The sequence below is a fragment of the Prunus persica genome, chromosome G8, assembly GCF_000346465.2.
Source record: "Prunus persica cultivar Lovell chromosome G8, Prunus_persica_NCBIv2, whole genome shotgun sequence".
Classification (NCBI taxonomy): domain Eukaryota; kingdom Viridiplantae; phylum Streptophyta; class Magnoliopsida; order Rosales; family Rosaceae; genus Prunus; species Prunus persica.
This window is the reverse complement of record NC_034016.1, coordinates 6,093,179-6,117,570: the sequence shown is the minus strand read 5'-3', so window position 1 is coordinate 6,117,570 and position 24,392 is coordinate 6,093,179. Positions and strand designations below refer to the sequence as shown.

General features: G+C 39.3%; 3 protein-coding genes across 5 annotated transcripts in view; 1 reads left to right on the top strand and 2 right to left on the bottom strand.

Moving 5' to 3' along the window:
* The window catches only part of LOC109950799, a 2,145-nt gene extending 1,119 nt beyond the window's left edge, over nt 1–1,026 (top strand). The window contains exons 3-5 of the mRNA XM_020570927.1: nt 72–302; nt 464–687; nt 772–1,026. Coding sequence (XP_020426516.1) covers nt 72–302; nt 464–687; nt 772–928 — 612 coding nt within the window. The 3' untranslated portion in view covers nt 929–1,026. The remainder of the gene's footprint in view (nt 1–71; nt 303–463; nt 688–771) is intronic.
* The window catches only part of LOC18767256 (50S ribosomal protein L7/L12), a 32,332-nt gene that overhangs the window by 6,909 nt on the left and 1,031 nt on the right, over nt 1–24,392 (bottom strand). The window contains exon 2 of one of the 3 annotated variants that reach the window (XR_002273032.1): nt 22,671–23,383. The exons of the other annotated variants lie outside the window; for them this stretch is intronic. The gene's annotated coding sequence lies outside the window, so the exon portion shown is untranslated. Of the gene's footprint in view, nt 1–22,670; nt 23,384–24,392 lie in introns of those variants that run through there. 3 annotated transcript variants of the gene reach the window in all.
* LOC109950729 lies at nt 1,562–4,120 on the bottom strand. Its single transcript, XM_020570708.1, has 2 exons — nt 2,942–4,120; nt 1,562–2,786 (listed from the first exon to the last, which is right to left on the bottom strand). The coding sequence occupies exons 1-2, from the start codon at nt 4,047–4,049 to the stop codon at nt 1,735–1,737; spliced, it is 2,160 nt and encodes a 719-aa protein (XP_020426297.1). The 5' UTR covers nt 4,050–4,120; the 3' UTR covers nt 1,562–1,734.

Genomic DNA, 24,392 nt, shown 5'->3' with positions numbered 1-24,392 from the left:
TGTTTAAACAGACAATGCACTGCAGTTTTCGAAAAAATATATACTAACAAATTGCCATTCTGTGATATCAGGCTTACATGCAAAGCTTCCTAGAGCCATCTTGGCACAGGTTCTTGTATGAACCCTTACTTGAAAAACTCGGGAAATGCAATGTTCTTTTCTTCCCAATTATTTCACAAGAAGAGTTCCACTTCACACTTCTCACATTTCACAAAAATGAACGAAAGTGGAGACACTACAATCCACTTAGATCGTTGGGACGTAGAAAAGAAGAAAGGTGCATTGACATTGCTCGAAACTTTGTAAGTGGAATGAAACTGTCTTAATTTCTCAGCACAAACACAAACAGAAACTGCATTGCAGTTTCTGTATTATACATACTGCCTAATTTCAGACCAAAACTATAATATGCAATGCATTGATTACCATTTCTTTTTCTCTTTTTTTCTTCTTCTTTAAACAGGTTAATATTGTTGAAGGGTGGCTAGAATATATAAGACCTCAAGCACGAGTGTTCATAGAAACAAAAAAAAAACCAACACTTGTGAAGCAAAAAGAAGGGCCCCCAACACTTGTACAAAAAGATTTGACTCCAAATGAAGAACTCACTCTCAAATGGATTATGCAAAATCCATTGCAGTTTCCATTTGAGGATGACATGGAATGTGCTCAACAAAGTGCATCTTCGTAAGAATTGTGTCTACTCAACTATTCATTACAGTTTGAAATCATTCAAAAGCAAAAAAAACTAATCTCGTATTTCATTTGCAGATTGGATTGCGGCATGTTCGTCATGTTCTATATGGATAAAATAGCACAAGGACAGCCCATTCCAAAAAGCGTGGACAAGAAATTCATGAATGAATATCGAGCACAATATGTCACAAAACTCCTACACCACAAAAACTGTGTAATTAATCGTCTCTAGTGATTTGCCTTTCGTTAACTCAAGACAATATGTATCTTAATTCTTGTGGATGTTTGTAAATATTTCTAGTTATGGTATATGAGAACATATTTCCTATACATATATAAACTGTAATATAATCTTGGAACAGGATGCAACAAAACCAAAAGGAAACAAACAAACTGCAATGCAGTTTCTGCAACAAAATCTGAAATAAACAGAAACTGCATTGCAGTTTCTGCAACAAAATCTGCTCAAAATCTGAAAACAAGCATTGAATGGCAGTCGAAAACGAATATCCACTCATTAAACAATTGTATAATTTTCATTAACTTCAAAAAAGAATCACAATATCCAAAAATGTGAAAAGAACCCAAAAGCCAAAGCCATAATCAAAGTACTAAAACTTTGTTCAAAACACATTTAAGTAGGTCAGCATTGAAATGTAGTTTCTGCTCATAATCTGCAACAAAATCTGCTCAAAATCTGAAATAAACAGAAATCTGAAATAAACAGAAACTGCAATGCAGTTTCTGCAACAAAATCTGAAATAAACAGAAACTGCATTGCAGTTTCTGCAACAAAATCTGCTCAAAATCTGAAAACAAGCATTGAATGGCAGTCGAAAACGAATATCCACTCATTAAACAATTGTATAATTTTCATTAACTTCAAAAAAGAATCACAATATCCAATTAGACGCTGTGTAGCCAATTACAAGCAACTAAAACTGCAATACAGTTTTTGCAAAAAGTGCAACGCAGAAACTGACTATATATTCGCTAAACCATATCTAAAATAAAAAATTGTCAAATGAGAAGGAGTGTTCATATAATAGCCTTGCAAGTCTTCCTATTGTGCCCAGCAACACTGCACCGACTGCATTTCAATGGCCTTTTAAATTCACCAAAAACTTTGATCCTCTTTGTTGGTGGTCTTCCGGCTGGCCTCTTTGTAATTGGCGGAAGCACAACTCCAGCGGCAGAACCATTGCTGCCCAATCCTTTCCCAATATCTGGAATAGGAAAAATAGGACTCTCATAGGCTTTTCGAAAGAAGTCGGTTTTGTAGTAACACTCCACGTAATCATAAACTGAATCTCTCTTTGCTAGGATTGCAGCCACCGCATGTGTGCAAGGAAAACCGTCAATTTGCCAAAGACGGCAAGAACAAGTCCTTTGCTCGAGATCAACCATAACAGAATAATCAGCAAATACTTCAAAAACAGTGCTATTAGAACGACGAACTGCCCAAGTCCTACCGGCCTCCGCATTTTCACAGAGTCTAGTCTCCATCTCCGGACACAAAACTGTTGTCCACTTCTCCGCTTCAATTCTTCGTTGAGAATTCAATACCATCAATTTCTGTCGAATCCCTTCTATCAAAGGTAGCACCGGCAAATCTCGAAACACACCAACCCAATTATTAAAGGACTCCGCTAAACTGTTTGCCATCTCCCCGTAACGCATTCCTTTGAAAAATGCGTTGGCATAGTGATCTCTAGACAAATCAGATATAAATGTCTTCACTTTCGAACTCCCAACAATCACCAACTCCTCCATTGCTACCTTAAACTCTTCCTCCGTAACAGCATATGCGCATCTACTAAATAAATTGATAACACGGTCTTGGAGCAGTTTCCCATAACCTGACTTCGGGTACTTTGATATCAAATTCTGTTTGAGGTGATAATAACAGTAAGAATGAGGCCATCCGGGAAACACAAACCCCATTGCATTTAACAAACCTTGATTGCGGTCCGAGAAAAAGGTCACCACTCTCCCCATCGGTAGCAATATAGAAGCCAAATGTTGAAGAAACCAAGTCCAATTCTCCTCTGTCTCAGAATCAACAACTCCAAAAGCTAGAGGATAAAACCCTGCAAAACAAAACCAAAAGCACAAGTATAAGCAAAAAAGGGAAACTGCAGTGCAGTTTATGAAAACAAATCTGCTCAAAAAAGGGAAACTGCAATGCAGTTTCTGCTAAAAATTGCAACAAATGAAAATCTGCAATACATTACAGTAACCATACCTTGATTTCCATTCTTTCCCGAAGCACACAGAAGCTGCCCCTTGTACTTGCTCTTCAAAAACGTAGCATCAATGAACAACAAGGGTATGCAATATTGAAATCCAGCAATGCAACCGCCAAAAGACACAAAAAACCGTCGAAAGCGATTAATTCCAGCTTCACAATCAAGAGTGCAGAGAGAACCAGTGTTAGTTTCCTTTACCGCGTCCACATACCACACTAACTCGTTGAAGGACTTCGACTCATCACCGTGAACGTCCAATTTAGCTAACTCTTTGCCAAACCATGCGTGGTAGTATGAAATGTCTATACCATAATAATCTTTGAACTCGTGTATAATCTCAACTGGCTTCAGCTCTGGTTTTGCACGAATTCTGTCCACAATGAGGGAGGACACCACACGAGACCTCATCATCTTACTCTTTGATTCCCGTATCCGACCCGCACATGTATGAACATTATTTAACGTCCGAATTACAAAACTTCCAGTAGCTTCACAACGAGAAGCATAAACACGCCAGCTGCAACCCTCCAATTTCTTATTCGAACAAACAGCAACCACCCGCTTCTTGTCATTGCCGGCATATTCAAAATTAAATCCTACTTCAAGAGCGTACTTGCACAATTTCAACCGGAACTCCTCTGCACCACCGTCAAACTTCTGCCCCACATGATGTATGTATGTCTCCCACTCATTCGACAACAAAGGCTTAGCACTTGCTCTCTTCGACCTGCCCAAAAACTCGTTTCTGTCTTCGACAGTACTAGAACACGACGACTCGCCCTTTTCACATGCTATCAACTCCTTATTTACACAAAAATCACCACTATATTCACTGCTCCCGCATAAATCCTTCACTAAAATATCAACAGTCTTCTCATTTGATATCAACAAAAATGTCCTCATCAAGTCCAAATCGCTATCCGTTTCTAGAAAACAACTCGGATAACTGGGCACCGAATACCGTAATGTGAAACAACCCAACTGCAAACCCCTAAACCTCAGACACAATGTCTTCAAAATATCAACCATGGATGACTCTGATGAAACTGAAAACATGATGGTTTCCGACTTATATGTGCACTTGGCAATGACACACACCTCCATTAGCCTTGAAAATGCAAACAAAACAACAAACAAAAACAGAATATCAAAACACGTTTGACTTCATGAGCAGTTATAACATTCCCATAAACCCTAGCAAAAAGCACTCTGAAATTGAATTATGGAACCAGAAACTGCATTGCAGTTTCTGGTTCAAAATTTGCTACAAACAACCAGAAATCAAAATGCAAAGACAGTACTGAATATCAAAACACGTTTGACTTCATGAGCAGTTATAATATTCCCATAAACCCTAGCAAAAAGCACTCTGAAATTGAATTATGGAACCAGAAACTGCATTGCAGTTTCTGGTTCAAAATTTAGTACAAACAACCAGAAATTTTGAATCCAATGATTTTGAATGGTTAATCCCTATAAACGAAGCAAAACCTAAACGAAGAGTAGTTTTGAATCCAACGATTCATCCATTTTTCCAAAAACTGCATTGCATAAAGAACAACAGCAAAAATGTGTAATCCCTAAAATCGAAGACAAATCTGTGTTAGAGGGTCATTTTCTTACTGTTTTTTTCCCAAGAGAGTGAAAATCGCTTCGATAGTCGTCAGTGGTTGTCGTTGTTGGTGGTGGTTTCTGCTCGTCGTTGCTGATCGTCGTCGTTGCTGCTCGTCGTTGCTGCTCGTCGTCGAACGAAATTTGCCTGCCAAACGAACGAAATCTGCTGCCAAACAACTGAGCTCGAAGACGAAACAGAGAAGAACACGAAGCTGCTGCCAAACGAACGAGAACGAAAACGAAACAGAGAAGTCGCGCCTTGTTTAAACATTCAGGGGCAAAAGCATCATTTACTGTATAGGTTTACAAATGGGCCAACGAATCTGGGCCTCTCTTTGGGCTAATCCAAAATAGTAATTTTTTCCTAGGTATTAAAACTAAAACCAAAATATCCAATATCTTACAAACTAATTAATAAAGTTAATTATGTCTAAAACCTAATTTTTCTTTTATTTTTTACGTCTTCATTTATAGATCATCCTTACAAAAAATTAGACAAATCGGAAACCGTTTCGACATCCAATTGTATCTTACAAAATCAATGAACACAGTGCTTCAAGAAAATGCTAAAATTTCAATAACTTAATTGAGTGGTCAAATGATATCGGATTCAAGTGATTTTTTGTAGAGATGATCTTTAAATGAGTATCTACAAAATAGACGGTTTGGATTAGTGAAATACACTCTGGAATAGGGCCTACAAGGGGTGTCCCTCAAATACTTATTTGAGGGATCCCTCAATGGAAGCTCTCTGTATATATATATATATATATATATATATATACAGTCCCCTTCTATTGAGGGATTCCTCAAATAAAATTATTTGAGGGACGCCCTTTAGGGTACCCTACAATTCTTTTCCCAATAATCCAAACCATCTATTTTTTAGGTATTCATTCATAGATCATCCTTACAAAAAATTAGACAAATCGGAAACCGTTTCAACATCCAATTGTGTCTTACAAAATCAATGAACACGGTGCTTTAAGAAAGTACTAAAATTTCAATAACTCAATTGAGTGGTCACATGATATCGGATTCAAGTGATTTTTTGTAGAGATGATCTTTGAATGAGAATCTACAAAATAGACGGTTTGGCTTAGTGAAATACAATCCGGAGTGGGGCCTACAAGGGGTGTCCCTCAAATAATTATTTGAGGGATCCCTCAATGGAAGCTCTCTGTATATATATATAACAAATAGCACTTATAACATGCTATGTTTCCTTTCATAGCGTTTTTGAAAAGTTGTCCATTTGAAAATGCTGTACATTACTACAATAATCCTCCTATCCCCTAATCCATGCTATTTTTTGAACTTGGTAGATCTCTTACAATGGTTTAATTGTGGTACATGGTAACATATCCATATTATCTCATGAAACTAGAATCTGTCTACCAGAATATTCATAGGATTTAAATAGCAGTCAAATAGAAACGTATATGAAAGAATACAAATTTACACAACCATAAAAGGAAAACTTAAGTAAACATAACAATTTGTCTTTCCTAACATTTTTTTTGCAGGGCAGCGGCTATAAGCTACTGTCCAGCGACCCAAAAATACGGGGAATTGAAGGATAGAGCAACATAATAAAAGTTGGAATGAAGATAATTGAGTTCTAGGGCAAAAATCCCAATAGAAACTCTATACACTAAAAGTTTGAAATCATATTCATCAACAAAACTGAATACAAGAGTCTCATAATAGTCTATTTATACTAAGTACAGAAAACCCAATAGAAACTCTATTGATGTTCTTTTTGGGAGGATCAACTTAGATAGAGGTGGAATGGTGGATGATGGGTGAAGGTGAGGACCTTCAGCATGTGTGTGAATATTTAGACAAGCGATAAATATACAGAAGACGAGATATACGTGGTTCACCCTTAATGAATGGGCTACGTCCACGGAGAAGTATGTTCTCATTATAATAATGTTTGATTACATTTGTACATGGGTTGGACCCAAATATAAAGATAACAAGGGGGAAGCCCATAATTAAAGATAAAGCCCAGCCCATCGATCTAGAAGAGAGAGTCCATTTCTCAGGGGAGAGTAGTCTTCTTTTATAGGCGAGGGGGAGTCTTCATCTCTTGTAGTTTTCCGATATGGGACTCATCTTGCTTTGCTTAGAGTTGTAACTTGTGGTAATGCTTCTTTGGCTAAGGTAATGACCTCTCAAAGCATGGCACGTGGATGATCTAGCCTAGCTAGTTGCTCGATCAGTTACGGTACCAACAAACTCTATAGACTAAAAGTTTGAAATTATATGCATCAACGAAATTGAATGCAAGAGTCTCCTAATTGTTGAAAATTGGCTCAAATGTAGAAGAATTTTGGAGTTGCCCATGTGAGTCAAAGTTGGCTTGCTATCTTTGTCAAAATGGATGGATTGTTGGTAGCCATCCATTGTTGAGTTTGGTAGCCAACACATGAATAGTTTGAGTTTTCATTCACACTTATCTTTGGCTATAAATTGGAAGCAAGTGGTTTCATTTGCAGCATCCCACCAAGTGTGAAAAGAAGAGAAAAATAGCAAGAAAGGCATCTTGCCAAAGAGAGAAACAATTCTCTCTAATTGTTCTTTGCTTTGTATCATTGTTTTCTTTTCAATTGTTGTGAGAGTGACTTGGGTGTATTTGGGGTTTGGGGTTTTCTTGAATGATAAACACTACTGCATTCTCTCATTTGTTTATAGTGGATTACTCCGTCGTCTTCAAACTGGACGTAGGTATTGCCGAACCAGTATAAATCTTGGTATTCTTGTTGGTGTTGTTGGTTATTTTCACTCACAGTTGGTTGACCCTTCCGCACAACAAGTGGTATCAGAGCACAAGTTTTTTCGATTGGGGTTTTGTAGAAGTAAAAATTTGGTAGAGCTACAGTGGCGTGAATAGTGCTATGATACAGTGGTGTGAATAGTGCTGTGCAACAGTGTCGTGAATAGTGTCGGCGCTACAGTCTGTGAACAGTACCGTATTTGTTGATGGCTGGAGATAAAGATGAACATGTTAAGGAGAAGGAGTCGGCATCGTCTTCTTCGGCACCTACATCCAATAGACATCTAATTGCTACTATAAGGTTAGAGGTTGATAAATTCAATGACTCTAATAATTTTGGTATGTGGCAATGTGAAGTTATGGATGTGTTGTATCAACAAGAGTTGAATATGGTTTTGGAGGACAAACCCGAAGATATTGATGACAAGCAATGGACACAAATTAATCTTCATGCTTGTGCCTCTATTCAATCGTTCCTTGTTAAGGAGTTGACATACCTATATATGAAGGAAACTTCTGCTAAGAAGTTTTGGATGAAATTGGAGGAGAAGTATATGACCAAGAGCGCAGAAAATCGGCTCTTCTTAAAGAAGCGACTCTTCTGATTTCAATATCGTCCAGGTATTTCTATGCACGAACATCTCAATGATTAGAATAAAATACTTGCTGATTTAGCAAACCTTGATGTGGAAATTCCTAACGAGGATAAGACACTATGTTTGTTAAATTCATTGCCTGATGATTATGATCATTTGACAACTACTTTGTTGTATGGAAAATCCGAGGTGAAACTTAATGAGGTGTCTACAGCATTAGTGAATCATGAGTGTCGTAAGAAGGAACAGTTGACTCACAATTCACAAACCGAGGCACTCGTTGCAAGGGGTTGAACAGAGGAAAGAAAATCTGGGAAGCGGGGAAAATCTCGTTCAAAGTTGAGAGGGAAATTTCTTGCTAAAGACAAATGCACCTTTTGTCGCCAAAAGGGTCATTGGAAGAAAGACTGCCCCAAATTGAAGAACAAAGAGAAGGAGAAAGCGCGTTTTGAAGAAAATATTGTAAAATCTGGAGATGATGATTTCGAGTTTGCTTTGGCTAGTTCATTTGCTGATGGTCACTCAAAGGAGTGGATTTTGGATTCAGGTTGCACCTATCATATGTGTCCCATTCGGGAATGATTTTCTTGCTTTCAAGAGCTAGATGGTGGAGTTATTTTGATGGGCAATAATAATGTCTGCAAAACACAAGGGATAAGCAAAATCAGTTTGAATATGCATGATGGAACAATAAGAGAATTGAGTGATGTTCGGTATGTACCGAATATGAAGAAGAATCTCATCTCATTAGGCGCTTTGGAATCCAAGGGTCTCAAGATAAACATGGAAGGTGGAGATCTTAAAGCTGTGTACGGGGCATTGGTGGTGATGAAAGGTACAAGACAAAATAACTTGTATTTCTTACAGGGGAGTATAGTCATTGGTGGAGCAGCTGTCACGGAAGCTGCTGACGCAGATAGCACAAACACTACTAGGCATTCAAATTGGAATTCTGTGAACATTGTGTGCTTGAATGCATCTTGGGGAGGTAGCCATTATTTTCTCCTTTGTTGATGACTTCTCTAGAAGAATATGGGTGTACACCATGAAGCATAAAGATGAAGTCTTGAAGATATTCCTGAAGTAGAAAAAGATGATTGAAACGCAAAGCAGTCGAAAGATCAAGACTCTCAGAGCAGACAATGGGGGTGAATATAAGTCTGATCTTTTCTTGAAAGTTTGTCAAGATGAGGATATTGTGAGGCATTTCACGGTTAGGGAGACACCGCAACAGAATGGGGTGGCGGAGCACATGAACCGTACTTTGCTTGAGAAAGTCCGATGTATATTGTCTAATGCTGGTTTAGGCAAGGCATTTTGGGCTGAGGCAATTACTTATGCAAGCCATCTCATTAATCGGTTGCCAGCTGCTGTGAACGAGGGCAAAACGCCTATGAAAGTATGGTCTGGTAAACCTTGTACTGATTACAAGTATTTACACATATTTAGTTGTCCTGCTTACTATCATGTCAGGGAAAGCAAGTTGGATCCAAGAGCAAAGAAAGCTCTATTTATGGGCTTTAGCAGTGACATGAAGGGATACCGACTCTAGTGTCCAGATGAGAAGAAATTGGTTGTAAGCAGAGATGTGACTTTTGATGCGGCTGCTATGGTAAATCAAAACAAGCATGAAGATGAAACTAAAGCGACCAAGACCATGAGTAGTTCAAAGCAGGTGGAGTTACTGAAGACTCCAGTTGTTCCAGTAAGGTTTGATGTTACATATAATAGTCCTACAGTTGATTCTGATGATGAGGACGAGGATGATAAAGAGGAGGCACCTACCCAAGAGCCTCCACAGCAACATGATTCTATTGCAACCAGAAGATCAAGAAGGGAAATTCGAAAGCCTGCTCAGTTTACTAATATTATGGCATATGCACTTTCCGTTATTGAAGATGATATTCCATCCGCCTATAAAGACGCTGTCAGAAGTTCAGAGAGCGTATAGTGAAAGAAATCTATGGATGAGGAGATGAAATCTCGTCATAAAAATGAGACTTGGAAGCTGGTTCAGTTATCAAAGGGGAAGAAAATAATTGGGTGTCAATGGGTGTATGCCAAGAAGATGGAATCTTTGGGAAAAGACAATGTAAGATTCAAAGCCAGATTGTTAGCCAAAGGTTATGCTCAGAAAGAAGGCATTGACTACAACGAGGTATTTTCTCCTGTAGTAAAACATTCTTCTATTCGTATTTTGTTGGCTTTGATTGCTCAGTTTAACCTTGAGTTAGCTCAACTTGATGTCAAAACGGCGTTCTTACATGGTGATTTGGAGGAAGAGATTTATATGTCTCAACCAAAAGGTTTTAAGGTTGTTGGAAAGGAAAATTGGGTTTGCAAATTGCAAAAATCATTGTATGGCTTGAAGCAATCTCCAAGACAATGGTACAAGTTATTTGATAGGTTTATGATCGAGCATAAGTACAGAAGAAGTCATTATGACCATTGTGTATACTTCCACAAGCTACAAGATGGAACCTTCATTTATCTGCTTTTATATGTTGACGATATGCTTATAGCATGTAAAAGCAAAGTGGAGATTGAAAGGTTGAAGACTTAACTGAGTAATGAATTTGAGATGAAGGACTTGGGAGAAGCTCGGAAGATATTGGGTATGGAAATTGAAAGAGACAGAGCAAAGGGCAAGATTAGTCTGTGTCATAAGCAGTATTTGAAGAAGGTACTACAACGTTTCAAGATGAATGAAAATTCAAAACCGGTTAGTACACCTCTTGCCCTTCATTTCAAACTTTGTGCTTCTATGTCTCCTAATACTAATGAGGAGAGTCATTACATGGCTCAAATTCCATATGCAAGTGTTGTTTATAGTCTGATGTATGCTATGGTGTGTACTAGGCCTGATATTTCACAAATTGTTAGTATTGTCTGTAGATATATGCATAATCTAGGAAAAGGGGATTGGCAAGCTGTGAAATGGATTCTACGGTATATTCTTGGTACGGTGGTTGTTGGTTTATTGTTTCAGCAGGATAAAGTTACTGGTCAATGTGTTGTTGGATATGTAGATTCTGATTACGCAGGTGATTTGGACAAGCGTAGGTCCACCATAGGTTTTGTATTCACTCTTGCTAGAGGTCCAGTGAGTTGGAGGTCGATTCTGCAATCTACAGTTGCTTTGTGGACTATTGAGGCAGAATACATGGTAGTAACAGAAGCTATAAAGGAAGCCATCTGGCTTCAAGGGTTGCTTGATGACTTAGGAGTTCAACAGGACCATGTGGATGTTCATTGCGACAGTCAGAATGCTATTTATTTAGCAAAGAATCAAGTTCATCATGCACGTACGAAACACATTGACGTGAGGTTCTATTTTGTTCGTGAGATCATTGATGAAGGAGATATTCTTCTTGAGAAGATTGGAACCGCTAACAATCCTGCTGATATGTTGACAAAGCCACTTTCGTTGTCCAAGTTTAAGCATTGCTTAGACTTACTTGGAATAAGTAAAATTTGTTGATTGCCCCTTGAGGGATTGGGAGACGACCATTGGGAGTGTTACTATGATAATTTGTTACATTTTGATCCAAGGTGGAGATTGTTGAAAATTGGCTCAAATGTAGAAGAATTTTGGAGTTGCCCATGTGAGTCAATGTTGGCTTGCTATCTTTGTCAAAATGGGTGGATTGTTTGGTAGCCATCCATTGTTGAGTTTAGTAGCCAACATATGAATAGTTTGAGTTTGCATTCACACTCTTGCATCTTTGGCTATAAATTGGAAGCAAATGGTTTCATTTGAAGCATCTCACCAAGTGTGAGAAGAAGAGAAAAATAGCAAGAAAGGCACCTTGCCAAAGAGAGAAACAATTCTCTCTAATTGTTCTTTGCTTTGTATCATTGTTCTGTTTTCAATTGTTGTGAGAGTGTGACTTGGGTGTATTTGGGGTTTTGGGTTTTCTTGAGCAATAAACACTATTGTATTCTCTCATTTGTTTATAGCGGATTACTCTGTCGTCTCCAAACTGGATGTAGGCATTGCCGAACCAGTATAAATCTTGGTGTTCTTGTTGGTGTTGTTTTGTTCTTTTTTATCTCTTGGCCGTTGTTGCTGCTGTTGGTTATTTTCCCTCATAGTTGGCATTGCAAAGAACAACTAGAGAGAATTGTTTCTCTCTTTGGCAAGATGTCTTTCTTGCTATTTTTCTCTTCTTCTCACACTAGGTGGGATGCTTCAAATGAAACCATTTGCTTCCAATTTATAGCCAAAGATGCAAGAGTGTGAATGCAAACTCAAACTATTCATACATTGGCTACCAAACTCAACAATGGATGGCTACCAAACAATCCACCCATTTTGACAAAGATAGCAAGCCAACATTGACTCACATGGGCAACTCCAAAATTCTTCTACATTTGAGCAAATTTTCAACAATCTCCACCTTGGCTCAAAATGTAACAAACTCTCATAGTAACATTCCCAATGGTTGTCTCCCAATCCCTCAAGGGGCAATCAACAAATTTTACTTATTCGCTTAAACTTGGACACCGAAATTGGCTTTAAGAGGTGTATTAGGAGGCATAGAATTACTAAGTTTGAAATGAGGGGCAATATGTGTACTAACCGATTTTGAATTTTCATTCATCTCGAAACGTTGTAGTACCTTCTTCAAATACTGCTTCTGACGCAGACAAATCTTGCCTTCACTCTATCTTTTTTAATTTCCATACCCAGTATCTTTCGAGCTTCTCCCAAGTCCTTCATATCAAATTCATTACTCAGTTGAGTCTTCAACTTTTTAATCTCCACTTTGCTTTTACATGTTACAAGCATATCATCAACATATAAAAGTAGATAAATGAAGGTTCCATTTTATAGCTTGCGAAAGTATACACAATGGTCATAATGACTTCTTGTGTACTTATGTCTGATCATAAACCTATCAAACCGCTTGTACCATTGTCTTGGAGACTACTTGGGTAGGTGCCTCCTCATCATCATCCTCGTCCTCATCATCAGAAGCAACTGTAGGACTAGTATCTATAACATCAGATCTTATTGGAACAACTGGAGTCTTCAGTAACTCCACCTTCTTTGAACTACTTATGGTCTTGGTCGCTTCAGTTTCACCTTCATGCTTGTTCTGATTTACCATAGCAGCCTCATCAAAAGTCACATATCTGCTTACAACAAATTTCTTCCCATCTGGACACCAGAATCGGTATCTCTTCAAGCTAGTGCTAATGCCCATAAATAGAGCTTTCTTTGCTCTTGGATCCAACTTGATAGTAAGCAGGACAACCAAATATGTGTAAATACTTGTAATCTATACAAGATTTACTAGACCACACCTCCATGGGAGTTTTGCCCTCGTCCGCAGCAACTAGCAACCGATTAATGAGATGGCTTGCATAAATAATTGCCTCAGCCCAAAACGCCTTTCCTAAACCAGCATTAGACAACACACACTAGACTTTCTCAAGCAAAGTACGGTTCATTTGCTCTGCCACCCCATTCTGTTGCGGTGTCTCCCTAACCATGAAGTACATCACAATACCCGCATCTTGACAAACTTTTAAGAAAGGATCAGACTTATATTCACCCCCATTGTCTGATTTGAGAGTCTTGATCTTTCGATCGCTTTGCGTTTCAATAATCTTTTTACACTTCAGGAATATCTTCAAGACTTCATCTTTACGCTTCATGGTGTACACCCATATTCTTTTAGACAAGTAATCAACAAAGGAGATAAAATAATGGCTACCTCCCCGAGATGCATTCCAACACAATGTTCATAGAATTCCAATTTGCATGCCTTCGAACCTTTCAATAAGCCTTGCTTCACCAATCCTTGCAACGCCTTTTCACCAACATGCCTAAGACGCATATGCCATAACCTCGTAGTGTTTGTGCTATCTGCGTTAGCAGCTTTTGATAGGACTCGACCCAAATTTCACTTTGAAATCTGAGCCGAACCCTATGCGTGTTCGACACTTGACGGGTGCCAGGCACACTTAACTAAATTGCCCTTCTAACAAAACCAAACTTAATCTCAAGTTTGACTTCTGTCGAAAATTCGGCAGTCTCCCTTGTAAATAGTCGTTTCTCAAAATTCTTCCACCTGTACAAAATGCAATTATAATCCCAAATGTTCAGCATGCATCAAGTTTACATTCAAGCAATCCAACAATGGAACTATATGGCCTCAGACCTTACATAAATCTTAGGGCAATTTCAGAGCGATACTAATTAGTTTAAAGGAAAGGAAATCCTACATAATGGAAATGATGAGTGAAGAGTGGTGACTGCCCTGTGGTGGCGCTCTAGTACACGATTACTGCCTGGGGACGCAAAACATTTAAAAGTATGAGTGGACAAAAATAAAGTTTTAGAAAATAGAATATGAACATACTAACTCCCTGTTAAAACATTTAGAAAACTCAATTAAATTCCTATATTGGTTAACCCGGTACCCCGTGGGGTACATGACCTCCGATTACCAATCCAAGAGTTCCTATAGGTTCAACACACTTTACTAAACATGCTCTACAAGTTTGGTCCAAATCGAACGGTCGGATTGCTCGCAATCGTACGATCAAACGGTTATTGTTTATCTAAACTTTGAATTATTGAATCGGAGTATCCGGGACTCCGATTCTCGATCCATGAATTACTACACAATCCTAGAGGTGTCTAGATTAATATATTTGAAAATGAAGTCAATCCAATGGTCCGAACATATCGAACCCGAATATCGCCTAATATGCGATATCCGATCGATGACCAAACGATAACCAAATTGAAATATGAGCATACCGTTGTGCTCGGGAAGACGTGGGGAACATTCTAGGACAAAGATCCAACATTGACACCTTGGCGACACGCCGCCACCGAGTGTATTGAGTAATTTTTCGACGATCGGAAAACTCCAAACTGCCAGCCAATAATCATACCTACGGATTAAGCACATCAAGGGAAGTAAATTTATACCTTGGCTCGACTATCAATTCCACCTTTAAAGCCCTCGAACGAGGCTTTTTGTCTCTCAAAAACTTAGAAAATTTTTGTTTCAAAATCAAAAAAATTGGAATGAATTCACATTGGGTTTTCGAGAGATAACACAAAGGGAAGGTAAGAGAGTATTTTGGGTGTAATTACCTAAATTGTGGCGGCCGAAATTGGCCGAAAAAGACCATGAACAGCCACTGTTTGAAGCTGCCCTATTTTGGGCTGAGTTTAGCTTGAATTTTGGCTTAATTTTTCTTAGATTTGGGGCTGAAAAGTGGTATAGATGTGTAGAGAGAAGAGAGAGAAAAAGAATGGATCCAACATTGTGGACAGGGACAGCTGTACGTGGCCGGAATCGTGGTCGGAAGCCACGGAGGTCTTGGCTGTTTCTGAACAAAGGAGAGAGAAATCTAGTGTTGCGTGAGAGGAGAGAGATATCTGGTTTTTAAAAACTGACTTTGCAAAAATTACGATTGTGCCACTTGACTTCTTTTGATCGTAACTTCTTCGTTACAACTTCGATTTGAGCCTACTACGTGTCTACAGACTCATCTCGACGTGCTCTACGTAACGGTACAACTAGAATTCCCAAATTCCTTTCCAAAAAAGTCAATTTTTAACCCAATAAAATATTCCCGTGATAAAATTATCTTTTACTTGAATAAATTAATAATTGAAAATTTATTTAGGATCGGATTATTACAGTCTACCCCCCTTATAAAAATTTTGTCTTCGAAATTTCATACCTATCACTCGTAGAGGTAAGGGTATTGATCCCACATTTGATCCTCGGGTTCCTAAGTAGCCTCTTCCACAGTATAACTCCTCCACAGACTTTCACAAGTAGGATCTCTCTAGAACGTAGCACATGCGTCTTCCAATCCAAAATCTGAACAAGTTGCTCCACATAACCCAAATCATCCTTCAATTCTATTAGTTGCTCCTCTAGAACATGAGAAGGATCAGAAATATACTTTTGGAGCATGGAGACATGAAATACATCATGTAGCCGAGCAAGTTCCGATGGCAAAGCAAGTCGGTAAGCTACTGGGCCAACACGCTCCAAAATCTCCTACGACCCAATGTAACGAGGGTTTAATTTTCCTCGCTTCCCAAATCTCACCACACATTTCCAAGGCGATAACTTTAAGAACACCTAGTGACCAACTTCAAACTGAAGATCTTTTCTTCTATTGTCGGCATAACTCTTTTGTCGATCTTAGGTCGCCTTAAGTCTTTCTCTTATCAGTTCCACTCGTTTCTTCGTCGCCTCAATATCCTCAGATACTTCTAATTTGCTCACCTACTTCATCCTAATACAATGAAGTCCTACACTGTTTTCCATACAAGGCATCATATGGTGACATTCCAATACTTGCTTGGTAATTGTTATTATACGCAAACTCCATGAGCGATAGTTTATCATCCCAGTCTCCCCAAAACTGTAATGCACAAGCTCTTAGCATATCATCCAAAGTTTGAATCGTTCTTTCCGACTCTCTATCAGTCTGAGGATGAAATTCGGTACTGAACTGCAATTGGGTCCCAAAAGCTTCCTGCAACTTTGTCCAAAAACGGGACGTGAACCGAGGATCTCTGTCTGACACAATAGATACTGTACCCCATGTAATCTTACAATTTCATCAATAAAGATTTTGGCCAATTTATTCAAAGTATAAGTCGCTTTTAGCGGCAGAAAATGAGCAGACTTGGTGAGTCAATCCACTATTACCCAAACTCTATCATGTTTATTCCTTGTGCGAGGAAGCTTGAACACAAAGTCCATAGTAATGTGCTCCCACTTCCACTCAGGGATCAGAAGTGGTTGCAGCAATCCCAATGGTTTATGTTGTTCTACTTTGACTTGCTGACAAATCAAACACTTGCTGATGTACTCTGCTATTTCCTTCTTCAAGAAAGGCTACCAATAATACTCCCTCAGAGTACGATACATATTTGTGCTGCCAGGATGCATAGCGAAGGCCGAACAGTAGGCCTCCTCTAGAATTTCCCATTTTAGTGTTTCATCCCTAGGAACATACAATCTTGTTCCTACCATCAAAACTTCATCACTCCTCACCGAATAATCTGTTCTCGTACCATTCTCTGCTTTCAATCTTAACGTGCAGATTAACGGATCCTGTAACTGAGCCTCGATAATTCGTTCCACTAACACCAGTCTTACGTAGAGAGTAGCAAGCAAAGCTCCTTGATCATCCAAACTTAACCCAACTCTCAACTTCCTTAACTCAACCAATAATGGAAGATACTTCCCTCGAAGATGTGCCAAAGATCCAGATGACTTCCTGCTAAGAGCATCAGCCACAACATTAGCTCTATAATGATGATGTTCAATGGTGCAGTCATAGTCCCTTATCAATTCTAACCACCTCCTCTGCCTCAAGTTCATTTCCTTATGGGTGAACAAGTACTTAAACTCTTATGATCCGTGAAAATTTGGCACGCTTTCCTGTAGAGATAATGTCGCCAACTCTTTAGAGCAAACACCACTACAATAAGTTCCAAGTCATGGGTAGGATAACTCAACTTATGCTTCTTGAGTTGCTTAGAAGCATAAGTGATTACTTTACCATGTTGCATCAACACACAACCTAACTCATATCGTGATGCATCACTGTAGATAACAAAGTTTCCACTATCATCAGGGGTTGTCAATACTGGAGCAGTTGTCAACCTGGTTTTGAGTTCATTGAAGTTTTCTTCACACTCATCTGTCCATTCAAACTTAACTCATTTTCTTGTTAAACGAGTGAGAGGTGTTGCTATAGTAGAGGAACCCCCCACAAAGCGACGATAATACCCGACTAGCCTCAGAAAACTTCGTACATCAATGACATGCGTTGGTTGCGGCCAATTTACCATGGCTTCTACCTTTTGGGGATCCACATAGATACCTTTTGCAGAAATCACGTGCCCCAAGAAACTCTCTGTCCAACCAGAATTGACATTTGCTGAAGTTTGCAGACAACTGCCTCCTCCTTAAAGTTCTCAACACAATTTCCAAGTTATTCATATTGTCCTTTTAACTTTTAGAATACACAAGGATGTCGTCTATGAACACAATCATAAAGCGATCCAAGTAACGTCAGAACACTCTGTTCATGAGATCCATAAACGCCGTTGGCGCATTAGTCAACCCAAAAGGCATCACTAAAAACTCGTAATGACCGGAAAGCAGTCTTAGGCACGTCATCTTCCCTGATCCGCAACTGGTGATAGCCTGATCTCAAATCAATCTTAGAAAGCACTTTAGCACCCTTCAACTGATCGAACAAATCGTCAATGCGAGGCAACGAATACATATTCCGTACAGTGATCTTGTTCAACTGTCTACAGTCAATGCACAATCTCATGGTGCCATCTTTCTTCTTCACAAATAGAATTGGTGCACCCCAAGGAGAAAAAAATGGGTCGGATAAAACCCTTGTCCACCAACTCCTGCAACTGAGTTTTCAACTCTCTCAATTCGGCTGGTGCCATTCTATACAGCGCCTGAGAAATAGGATTCGTTCTTGGAACAAGTTCAATAGTAAATTCAATATCTCTTTCAGGAGGTAAACCAGGAAAATCTTCTAGAAACACATCAGGAAACTACCGTACCACCGGAATATCTTCCAACAGCAATCATTTATCTCGTGTGTCAATCACATGAGCCAAGTATCCCGAGCATCCATTTCTAAGTAACCGTCTGCAACTGTCTCCCCGAGCATCTAACTGTACCACCTCCATAACAGGGTCCAGAACTACCACTCTGATTAGATCCACCATTGAAACTGACTCCAACTTGAAAACCTCCATAACTAGGGATACTAGACGATCCGAAGCTGAAACTACCCCTCTTAGATGACCCTTGACTGGGACCACCCATATCATACTGATGCCAGCGGGAATCACCTAGTCCCTGCACCATCATCTGACTGCTCTCCAGACATCACTAGATCACCAAAGTTTACCAGATGTTGTCCCATCACAATACCACAGATGGATGCCTTCAAACCTCTAGTAAACAGCTGACATTTCTTCCTCTCGTTTGATACCAGTGGTGTGCAATACTTGGACAGCTCATTAAATTTCTTTTCATATTCAAGTACTGTCATACTGCCCTGTTCAAGATGAAGAAACTCCTCCATCTTCATATTTTGATACGCTAAAAGATAGAACTACTAATCAAATGCTGTTCGAAAAACTTGCCACATGATGGCCAATGGGTCTTGATACCATCTTCTTATTGATTCCCACTAGTACCTTGCATTTTTGGAAAGGCATCCTAAGGAACGTCTGTCACATCCATAATTCTTTTCATTTTCTCTATCCATTCTTCAGCCATGGCGGGGTCACCATCACCATTAAATTCCACTGCCCCTATCCTTCTAGCCTGGTCCGCATATGTCAAGGATGCATCTCTAGTATGCCCGATTCGAGACAAGGCTTATGTCAACAACTCTAGTGTCTGCTGAAAATCTGGGTCAACTAGTAAGGTGGGCATCACCAGTACTGCCCCTGTTGGATCTCCTACAAATGATTGCCCCTGCTTGACCTTGAATCGGATAATTCTCAGGCTCAAGAGGGGGATTCTGTCCTTGAAGTTGGGACGACTGACGAATCCCTCTACGAGTATCACCACGCTTAGGGCCTTGGTCATGTCACAAGAAACATGAATTCAACAAAACAGGAATGCACATAAGGTGTGTAGTCTACAGGAATTTAAACTTAGTGCTTTGATACTAAGTAGTCACATCCTAGGATCGACTCCGCCATAACACGATATTGTCTGCTTTGGATCCCCCCTCTCTGCCCTCACGGTTTTGTTTCTGGGAGCTCACGAGCAAATTTTCAGTAGGTCACTCATCGTGGGATTGCTCTACCCCCAACTCGCTTAACTTCAAAATTCCCATGACTCTGAAACCAATAAGCTCCCAAAAGGCCTCGTGCTAGATAGAGATGGGCATGTACATATAAGGCACATCAACCCCTGGGATGTTACAATTGTAATAACCCGATCGTAAATAAATTTTTAATTATTACTTTATTCAAGTAAAAGACAATTTTACTACGAGAATATTTTATTAGGTTAAAAGTTCACTTTTTTGGGGGAAGAAATTTGGGAATTTTAGTTGTACCGTTGCTTAGAGCACGCCGAAATGACTCCGTAGAAACGTAGTTGGCTCAAATCGGAGTTGTAATGAAGAAGTTACGATCAAAAGAAGTCTAGTGGCACAATCGTAATTTTTGCAAAGTCAGTTTTTAAAAACCATATATCTCTCTCTCCTCTCACGCAGCACCAGATTTCTCTCTCCTCTGTTTAGAAACAGCCACGACCTCAGTAGCTTATGGCAACGATCCTGGCCACGTCCGGACGTCCCCGGCCACAATTTTGGATCCATTCTCTTCGTCTCTCTCACCTCTATACATCTATACCAATTTCCAACCCCAAATCTAAAAAAAATTAAGCCAAAAACGGGCAACTTCAAACAGCGGTTGTTCGTGGTCTTTTCCGGCCGCCACAACTCAAGTAATTACACCTAAAATACTCTCCTACCTTCCCTTTCTATTATCCCTCGAAAACCCAACGTGAATCCATTCTAATTTCTTTGATTTTGAAACTAAAATTTTTTAGGTTTTTAATAGACAAAGCTTCGTTTGAGGGCTTTAAAGGTGAAATTGATCGTCGAGCCAAAGTATAAAGTTACTCCCCCTGATGTGCTTAATCCGTAGGTATGATTATTAGCTGGCGGTTTAGAGTTTTCTGATCGCAGAAAAATTACTCAATACACCCGTTGGCGGTGGCAGCGCGTTGCTGGGGTGTCAATGTTGGGTTTTTCTGTTAGAATGTTCCCCACGTCGTCCCAAGCACAGCGGTATGCTTGGATTTCAATTTGATTATCGTTTGGTCGTCGATCGAATATCGCATATTAGGCGTTATCTGAGTTTGAAATATTCAGACCGTTGGATAGACTTCATTTTCAAATATGTTAATCTAAACACCTCTAGGATCATGTATTCACAAATCGAGAATCGGAGTCCCGAATACTCCAATTCAATAATTCGAAGTTTAGATAAACAATAATCGTCCGATCGTACGATTGCAATCAATCCAACCGTTCGATTTGGACCGAATTTGCATAGCATGTTTAATAAAGTGTGTTGAACTTATATGAACTCTTGGATTGGTAATCAGAGGTCATGTACCCTACCAGGTACCTGGTTGACCAATATGAGAATTTAATTGAGTTTTCTAAATGTTTTAACAGTGGAGTTAGTATGTTCATAATCTATTTTCTAAAACTTCATTTTTGTCCACTCACACTTTTAAATATTTTGCGCCTCCAGGCAGTAGTCGTGTATCAGAGCGTCACCACAGGGCAGTCACCACTCTTCACTCATCCTTTCCATTATTTACAAGGAAGGCTGCCGAATTTTCTGCAGAAGTCAAACTTGAAATTAACTTTGGTTTCGTTGAAGGGCAATTTAGTCAAGTGTGTCTGGACCCGCCAGGTGTCGGATACGCACAAAGTTCGACTTAAACTCCAAAGTGGAATTTAGGTCGGGTCCTGTCAATTTGGTATTAAAGTCACTTTGCCGTGTGGTGCAAGTGTGCCGACGAGGACATCAAGCCCTTAAGGAGAGTGGATTGTAACATCCCACATCAACTAACGGAGAGGTGGTGATGTGCTTTATATGTACATGTTCATCTCCATCTAGCATGAGTACTTTTGGGAGCTCACTAGCTTCGGAGTCATGGGAACTCCGAAGTTAAGTGAGTTAGGGCTAGAGTAATCTCACGATGGGTGACCCACTGGGAAGTTGCTCGTGAGCTTCCAGAAACAAAACCCTGAGGGCAAAGAGATGGCCCAAAGCAGACAATATCGTGCTACAACGAAGCCGATCCTGGGATGTGACAGCTTCGGTGAAAGCTGCTCCACCAATGACTGTACTCCCCTACAAGAAATACAAGTTATTTCGTCTTGTACCTTTCATCACCACTAGTGCCCCGTGCACAACTTTAAGAACTCCACCCTCCATGGTGATCTTGAGACTCTTGGATTCCAAAGCGCCCAATAAGATGAGATTCTTTTTCATATCCAGTACATACCGAACATCACTCAATTCTCTTATTGTTCCATCATGCATATTCAAACTGATTTTGCCTATCCCTTGTGTTTTACAGGCATTATTATTGCCCATCAAAACAACTCCACCATCCAGCTCCTAAAAGCTAGAAAAACATTCCCGAATGACACACATATGATAGGTGCAACCTGAATCCAAAATCCACTCCTTGGAGTGACCATCAACAGATGAACTAGCCAAAGCAAACTCGAAATCATCATCTCTAGATTTTACAATATTTGCTTCAAAACCCATTTTCTCCTTCTCTTTGTTCTTCAATTTGGGGCAGTCTCTCTTCCAATGACCATTTTGGCGACAAAATGCACATTCGTCTTTAGCAGGAAACTTCCCTCTCGACTTTGAATGAGATTTTCCGCGTTTCTTAGATTTTCTTTCCCTTGTTCGACCCATTGTGACGAGTGCCTCAGTTTGTGAATTGTGAGTCATCTATTCCTTCTTACGACACTCATGATGCACCAATATTGTAGACACCTCATCAAGTTTCACCTCGGATTTTTCATACAACAAAGTAGTTGTCAAATGATTGTGAATTGTGAGTCATCTATTCCTTCTTACGACACTCATGATGCACCAATATTGTAGACACCTCATCAAGTTTCACCTCGGATTTTTCATACAACAAAGTAGTTGTCAAATGATCATAATCATCAGGCAATGAATTTAACAAACATAGTGCCTTATCCTCATCAGGAATTTCCACATCAAGGTTTGCTAAATCAGCAAAGTATTTTATTATAATCATTGAGATATTCGTGCATGGAAATATCTAGACGATATTGAAATAAAAAAAGTCACTTCTTCAAGAAGAGCCTATTTTCTGCGCTATTGGTCATATACTTCTCCTCTAATTTCATCCATAACTTCTTAGCAAAAACTTCCTTCATATACGGGTATTTCAACTCCTTAACAAGGAACGATCGAATAGAGGTACAAACATGAAGATTAATTCATGTCCATTGCTTGTCATCAATATCTTCGGGTTTATCCTCCAAAACCATATCCAATTCTTGTTGAAACAACACATCCATAACTTCACATTGCCACATACCAAAACTATTAGAGTCATTGAATTTATCAACCTCTAACCTTGTAGTAGCAATTGGATGTCTATTAGATGTAGGTGCCGACGAAGACGATGTCGACTTCTTCTCCTTAACAGGTTCATCTTTATCTCCAGCCATCTACAAATACGGTACTGTTCACAGGAACTGTAGCAGTACTATTCAAAGACGGTAGGCCCACACTATTCACGCCGCTGTAGCACAGCACTATTCATGCACTGTAGCATAGCATTATTCACGCCACTGTAGCTCCACAATTTTCACTCCTACGAAACCCCAGTAAAAAAAATGGAGCTCAGATACCACTTATTATGCAGAAGCGTCAACCAACTGTGAGTGAAAATAACCAACAACAGGAACAACGGCCAAGGGATAAAAAAGAACAAAACAACAACAACAATAACACCAAGATTTATACCTATTTATACTAGAGTGCAGAAAACCTAATTGACATAGGAAATTAAAAACCAAAACAGGAAATTAAACCAAATCCTAGTTAGAATAGGAAAACAAAAGAAGTAACTAATAATTTAAAGGAACTAGAACCCTAGCCCAATTGACTAACAGGCCCAAGTACCCTTGAGGAGCCCTGTAGATGCTCCTGCTCACTTTTCCCCAGCAACCAAAGGAAAGAAAAAACAAGCCCCTACTAACCACATATCTGTGCAACCCCATAACATTAAATTTCACACAACGTTTATAACTGAAACATCACCTTGCAAGCCAAAATGGCAGAGAAGAAAATCTCAACCGATAGCCAAACAGCAAACATCTCTGGAAGAAATTAACATACATGTACAAGTCGAAACACAAGCATCCAACATTAGAAGCCCCAAATTCAGGAAACATAAACAACTGCTAAAAGTGCAACACCTCTGAGTTAAGATAAAAATGTTTCCAACCGTAGCAAAATATCGTATTGAGTGATATATAAGAACCTGAATCTAGAAAAATAAAAGACAACAACAATAAAGCTCAGCAACAGCAAAGCAGCAAGGCAACTATAATGTCAACTTATGTTTCCCTTTAAAACTCAGCAGCAACAAAGCAGAAAACTATTAAGCATACACCTTTTTTTTTTTTTTTCACAAACCCAAATTTCGCTTAACTATTAGCCGAGTACTTCACCTTTTCTCATGTAAAATTGTTTTTTTTAATCTTTGATCAAATATGTTACCCTTAATCTTATTAGATATATAATGCGGCTGTCATCACATTTACATACAACCAGCTTGAATCACAACCAGCATTAAGCACAATAAAAGAGACATCCTA